The sequence below is a fragment of the Coregonus clupeaformis genome, chromosome 10 (genome assembly GCF_020615455.1).
Source record: "Coregonus clupeaformis isolate EN_2021a chromosome 10, ASM2061545v1, whole genome shotgun sequence".
NCBI lineage: Eukaryota > Metazoa > Chordata > Actinopteri > Salmoniformes > Salmonidae > Coregonus > Coregonus clupeaformis.
In genome coordinates, this window is record NC_059201.1 from 17,208,390 (window position 1) to 17,215,528 (window position 7,139).

Consider the following 7,139-nt stretch of genomic DNA (forward strand, 5'->3'; position numbering starts at 1 on the left):
TTACATTTTTCATGGAGACAGTGGGGTTATGAAAAAGCTGACCGACACACATGTCTGGCCATATGCATTGAGGGCCAGTACAGTGCTACAGGGGAGACAGAATACAATATTGACCCTACCGCATAGTTTTCAGTTCACTTTTAACTCTAGAAACTAAAGAGACACCCACTTTCTGTTGAACTGACGTGTTGAAGCGCCTGTGTAGTGGTGACGTGTCTCTAAAGTGCTTTCTTTCCCAGCGCAGAGCTTTTTGCCCGTAGTCAGAACGAAAACTGGAGAGACCCACTATCTGACACACAGGGACCACACACTCAAAGAACGTAACGCTTGGGACATCATCATGGGCAGTGAGTATCCCCCAGAATTAAGTAGCTAGCTAGCAAGAGGACGATTTCACAAACAGGAAACGTTTGATGAATCAGATCCAAGCTATGAGATTTTTCAACGATTGGCTCTATGGAGGCCATTTTCATTGTAGCTAGCTAGCTAACATTTAGTTAGTTAGACGACGAGTACTCTGTGTTTAAAACACATTTTCAACTCCTGTCTTCAACAGCAATGTCTGCAATGAAATGGTTAGTTTTGTCAGTTGTTTATACTAACGTTAGTTAGGTAACTAAGGTTAACTAATTTAGCTAGCTAACGTTAGCTGTCAGTTGATAGCTAGTTAACTAGCTACTTGCTAACATTACATTAGCCGGCTAGCTAGCTAACAGCTGTACATATTTGTTATTTACTTCGTATTATTAAATGCCCGATCAGCTACATTGATAACTATTTAATATCTACCATTGTTACATGATCATTGATATCTCAGAGTTCGGTAACTTTACAGGTTTATCTTGCAGTATTTATGCTAACATAGCTAGCTATATTTGAAGCAGACAGCTAGACCAGTGATGACGACGCACAGCTAACAGTCAGTGTTTGCCACAAATAACTAACTCCATATCATAAGCAGCAAATGCTAACTGAAACCCTTTTGCTGGTATGCAAAATGTTTAATTTAATAATTGTGTATAGTGCTATCTGTTTTCATAGTGAATTCGCTTATATCCAAAGATGCAAACCGCTAGTAATGCATGTAACGTTACCGCTATGCCACGTCCCCCTACAAATAGGTTCACTGCCCTTGATTTATGTTTATTATGGTGAACCAATAACAACCCTCCCTTTGTCTGTTTTTTAGTCAAATTCCTGGAGGTAATAAAGCCGTTCTGCGCGGTATTACCTGAAATCCAGAAACCCGAAAGAAAGGTACAGTATTTACTTAATGATGACAAGAATCGTTTTACATTAAACTTTATAAACCTCTGTATGTGTTACATTGTTAATGCTGTCATTGTTGCTTCCATGTCTCACTGTAATTCTTGTGCTCAACAGATCCAGTTCAGAGAGAAGGTACTATGGACAGCCATCACTCTCTTCATTTTCCTCGTGTGCTGCCAGGTAAATATCAGCCTTTTTGTTCACACAATCTTTTCTAGCATGTTAAACGAGTAGAATTAAATAAAGAAAAACCTCACACCTGAATGTCTGTCACGTCTATCCTCCAGATTCCCCTGTTTGGCATCATGTCATCAGACTCTGCAGATCCCTTCTACTGGATGAGAGTGATTCTGGCCTCCAACAGAGGTGGGTTGTCACTTTTGCAATGTAGAGACATCAAATTAGATTAACAGGTGAATAAATGAATGGCTCTGTGAATTGATAAGTCAATCAAGGGACATATCAACGAATTAGTAATTGAGTGTGTGAATTGATAAAGTGTTGAGTGAATGTTGTTGGTCAATTGGAGTGATAACTTTTATCTCCGACTTGAATGGGTGAATGGTGTTATTTCATCTCTATGGCTCTGCTCTCCTGTTAACGTCCCCTGGGTTTCTCCCTCAAGGTACCCTGATGGAGCTGGGTATCTCTCCGATTGTCACCTCAGGCCTCATCATGCAGCTCCTGGCTGGGGCTAAGATCATTGAGGTGGGAGACACCCCCAAAGACAGGGCCCTCTTCAATGGAGCACAAAAATGTAAGACCACAAGCCCCACTTCCTGTTCCTAGTTTGAGTATATTTGATTTGATTCTGTCAAGCTTGGAGCATTACTGTGAATGAGGCCATAGATTCTTTAACCCCTTGCTTTCTCCTACAGTGTTTGGTATGATCATCACCATTGGTCAGGCCATCGTGTATGTGATGACTGGCATGTACGGAGACCCCTCCGATATGGGCGCTGGGATCTGTCTTCTCATCATCATCCAGGTGAGCCCTCCTCCCCACCCCTCTGAGTCATATTCTTATCCCTACTCTTTACTTCCCCTGTCAGATCCAAGCTTGGTCCAATAGTTAAAACACTCCTTTCTTGCTACATTTTCTGAGGTTATCACTATTAATCTGTAAGTGATTGGATAATATAGAACAAGGTTCACATCCTATTCTTTAACCAATCCAACCCTCTCAGATTACTTCAAGGAATGTATGAAGAATAGGTATATTTAAAGGAAGTCAAACAGGGCTCCAGTGCGAGTGATTTGTCTCTGTGTCTCTAACCCATCTGTCTCCCCTTCCAGCTGTTTGTGGCAGGTCTGATCGTGCTGCTGCTGGATGAGCTGCTGCAGAAGGGTTATGGTCTGGGCTCTGGTATCTCTCTGTTCATTGCCACCAACATCTGTGAGACCATCGTCTGGAAGGCCTTTAGCCCCACCACCGTCAACACTGGCAGGGGTATGATACCAGACCAGAGGGCTGTGAGAGAGGGACAGCAGGGCTCATAGGGGCTAAACTGGGGCATTGAAACTGATGTGCCATGTCTGGGTGTACATTTAGGACAGACTTACTAATTTCCACTATCAGAGATAAACATACCTGGTTATATGTAAGTAGTAATTTCACATAAGACCAACTAGGGCTCCTATAGATCCAGACTTGGCCTTGAAAACCCCCAGCGGTCTGGGTTAGGTCAGGTGGTCTCTAGATGTGAGGCTGATGTTTGAGTATCTTGTCTTCGGTTCAGGCACAGAGTTTGAGGGGGCTATCATTGCCCTCTTCCATCTGCTGGCCACTCGGACAGACAAGGTGCGCGCCCTGAGAGAGGCCTTCTACCGCCAGAACCTGCCCAACCTCATGAACCTCCTCGCCACCGTCTTCGTCTTTGGTGTAGTCATATACTTCCAGGTCAGTAACGCTCTTTCTTCATTGTCTGTCCTAATACCAGTTAAAGGAGTTGAACACATTTGTTATTGTCAGATAATTGGTCCCTCAAAAAACAACACATAGCAATTGTTTTTTCTTCACCTTTTTAGTAATGTCCATTTAGACTTTATAAATGTATACTGTATCTCACCATGTCCGTCTCTTCCTCCCATCTCTCTACAGGGCTTCAGGGTGGACCTGCCCATTAAGTCTGCCCGTTACCGTGGCCAGTACAACACTTATCCCATCAAGCTCTTCTATACCTCCAACATTCCCATCATCCTCCAGTCTGCCCTCGTGTCCAACCTGTACGTCATCTCTCAGATGCTCTCCACACGATTCAGTGGTAACTTCCTGGTTAACCTGCTGGGCACCTGGTCGGTAAGTACACACCATTTAAAACCATTTACCTGAACTACTATGTCTGAACTCTAAACTCAGTTTAACTACATTTGACAAGTTTGTCACATTAACATATCCAGCAACATAGACTGTATGAGATGACCAGACTTGTGCGTGTGTTTGTAGGACACATCGTCAGGCGGTCCAGCCCGTGCCTACCCAGTGGGTGGGCTCTGTTACTACTTCTCTCCCCCGGAGTCGTTTGGCTCGGTCCTAGATGACCCCATCCATGCTGCTATCTACATATGCTTCATGCTGGGCTCCTGTGCCTTTTTCTCCAAGACCTGGATTGAGGTGTCCGGCTCCTCTGCCAAAGATGTAAGTCCTGCTACCACATGTGCTCTACATTTGTTAGACTATGTATTAATCAACTGATTCGATTTCATTTGAAACAGACAAGTGGTTTTGATGTAGAAATCTTATTAACTAAACATTTCTAGGGCTTTTAGGGGCAACATGTGTTATGTAAACCATGAGTGTGTGTTTTGTCTCCCAGGTGGCTAAGCAGCTAAAGGAGCAACAGATGGTTATGAGGGGACACAGAGAGACCTCCATGGTCCATGAACTCAACAGGTGAACAATCTCAGCCATCTCTCTAACCTTTAGCCATAACAATCCACATCATCATAGCTTTACCAGGGTTTAATATTACACTATTCCAAACAAACTTTCTTCTGGTAATGATTGGTGCAATACTACTTGAATTTGCCTCCCGAACAACCCTTAATCTTGCCTATGTGTGTTCCAGGTACATCCCCACAGCGGCTGCCTTTGGTGGTCTCTGTATCGGCGGCCTTTCCGTCATGGCGGACTTCCTGGGTGCTATCGGCTCGGGCACGGGTATCCTGCTAGCCGTCACCATCATCTACCAGTACTTTGAGATCTTTGTCAAGGAGCAGAGTGAAATGGGCAGCATGGGAGCCCTGCTCTTTTAGACAGACACCTGGCTGCCAACATCTGCGACATAATGACCCTCTTAATGCACATGCACATGGACATGCCCCAGATCAGACCAAGTCCCACCAAACCTCCTATTATTATTCCCATTATTATATGTCCATTTAGGTTTTTTAATCTGCATAATTAATCTGTTCTCTCCTGTGTCATTTCCCGGATGCTTTCTGGCATCTCCCCCTGACATGGCCTACAGGAGGTTCAGCTCAAACAGAATGGTTTGTGTAGCGACGTGGTGTGACTGACTACATCCTGACATTCACAACCCCTGGTCTGCTCCCCCTTTTAGTTATAACACATAGATCAATCTCTAAACTCAGTTTGCCTGATGCCTGGGACTGGTTAACCTCCTCAGGGTCATCATCTGAAGTGTTTCATATCTGTATAAAATGGTCTGATCCACAAGCGTTTATGGGGGGGGGGGTTCCTTTTCAGACTGAGACAAGAGCTCTGTGGCTCTGTTGTATGCAATCATGTATACTACACTGGGGTGAGGGCAGTCCCTCTCTTACTGGACTTCTTTCATACAACCCAACACAGTATACATAGGAATACTTAGTTTTTCTGCTTTAATTCCATCATCTCTATTACCTGGAGGATATAGATGGGTATGAGTGTACAGTATACCTTCACAGCTGGGCTCTTTGGTACAATCTTTATCTGGGGTGTTGACCTGATGGCCACTCATTTCACTGATTGAGTAGCAAAGGAAGTTTTGGACCAGACTCAGAACTATTCAGAATATAACCATGTTTGTCTGCCAGACGTGACTGTTTAAAAGCAGCGATCCAATATAGGATCAGGAAGAGGAGTGTAGGGCTCTGTGTGGTCCAGCTTTGTCAAAATCAAATGTGTTTAATGTGAAAGTGTGCAGCAGTGGAAGAGTTTATCAAGTGAACCACTCAGCAGAAGGTCCTTAATGTTGAAACTGGGCTGAAGGAAGGGTGTGTTTAGGGAGAGGTCATCTTATGCCACGTTCATACCTGTTGCCCACTTTGTTGGGTAAAATTGGGTGAGGAAAGATTTTTTGTGTTTGTGTTTTTTGTCTGCTTTGATCATGACTGTATTAAAAACACTTTCACATGTCGTGGATTTTGGTGTTCTGTATATATGCCATGCATTGAATCCATCTGCAGTGTAAAATACGTTTTTTAATATGTAAAAAAAAATAAAAAATAGTATGCTGTTCCGAACAAATGTATTCCAGGGGAAAAAATGATATTTCTCAATAAAAACTCATTTTAGGGAAAAGTTATTGTTTTTTCTTTGTCTGTAAAGATTATACTAACAACTTGAATTATTGTCTGGATAAATCCATCACAACACAACTGAGCTACATGATGAAAAAAAACTTTCCAATATCTAGAAGTGTAAACTCATATGGTCTATTGTGTAAACCAACTTGCTTTTATGTCCCCAGTAGCTCAGTTGGTAGAGCATGGCGCTTGCAACGCCTGGGTTGTGGGTTCGTTTCCCACGGGGGCCAGTATGAAAAAATGTATGCACTCACTAACTGTAAGTCGCTCTGGATAAGAGCGTCTGCTAAATGACTAAAATGTAAAAATGTATGTATCTAGCTACTTCAGTCAAGATTATTGTCCCCCACGATGAAATCGGGGAGGAGACTGTGGATCTCATTCTGTCCGTCTGTCTTTCCCTTAAATACGATTTATGCTTCGTATGGAGGGTGTTACACAATTGCTGAGCTCCGCAATCATTTCATTGGTCGGCGGGAGGTCCTGTATAAACACAAACTCACTTCCTTGACAGCAGCTCTGCCCCGCGAAACGCAAGAAGTATGAATGCCCTGACTTCTGCAGTGGCCGTATTACAGAACCTTTCATATCATACCAGTACATTAAAGACTATTTATGCTTGATACGACCATGTGTACCGCATCGCCGTGCACTGCGGAGGGCTCCATATAGCTCTGCATTGACATGATTGGTTGACGATTTATGGTCATTAAAAGCCGATTTATGGTCATTCAAGCATTTGAATTGGCCATACAACGTGGCCTCTGCAGAACTCAGGGCATTCATACTTCTTGCACTTCGGGAAGCAGAGCAGAGCTGTTGTGAAGGAAATTGTCAAGGAAGTGTGTTTGTGTTTATACAGGAAGTACTGCCCCCCCCCCCTGCCGTCAACCAATCATGTTAATGCGGAGCTGTATGGAGCCCTCCGCATTGTCACAACATTTGGGAGGCGCACCGCGATGTGGTACAGAGCTTGATTTGGCCTCCGCAAGCTGGACCACATTACATCAAGCATAAATCGGCCTTAGTCACACACGATATCTCAGACAGCACTGGCCCGATTTTTATGAAACTTGGGTGGATGATGTGTCTTGCCGTAGAGATCCGGCATTTACAAAATTACACTGATTGGCCCAAGGCTGGAACTATAGTAATTTTCTGAAATGTGTGAGTCACACCAGAGAGGAAGAGGCGAAGTGACAGGGATAACTAGGCCCAAAATCTGTCTTCTCCAGCAGGTGGAGATGAGTAATGACATTTGGTTATTTGCTACGTGTGACTTATTTATTTATTTATTTTATTTTATTGGGGGGGTACATCAGCTTTAATATTGCAGATAG

General features: G+C 43.5%; 1 protein-coding gene across 1 annotated transcript; it reads left to right on the plus strand.

Annotated features, from left to right (window-relative positions):
- The first annotated feature begins 208 nt into the window (after positions 1–208).
- LOC121575231 (protein transport protein Sec61 subunit alpha) lies at positions 209–5,629 on the plus strand. Its single transcript, XM_041888196.1, has 12 exons — positions 209–347; positions 1,190–1,257; positions 1,384–1,449; positions 1,557–1,635; positions 1,895–2,026; positions 2,148–2,257; positions 2,566–2,719; positions 3,009–3,169; positions 3,371–3,568; positions 3,716–3,907; positions 4,086–4,162; positions 4,338–5,629. The coding sequence occupies exons 1-12, from the start codon at positions 341–343 to the stop codon at positions 4,522–4,524; spliced, it is 1,431 nt and encodes a 476-aa protein (XP_041744130.1). The 5' UTR covers positions 209–340; the 3' UTR covers positions 4,525–5,629.
- Positions 5,630–7,139: the final 1,510 nt, after the last annotated feature.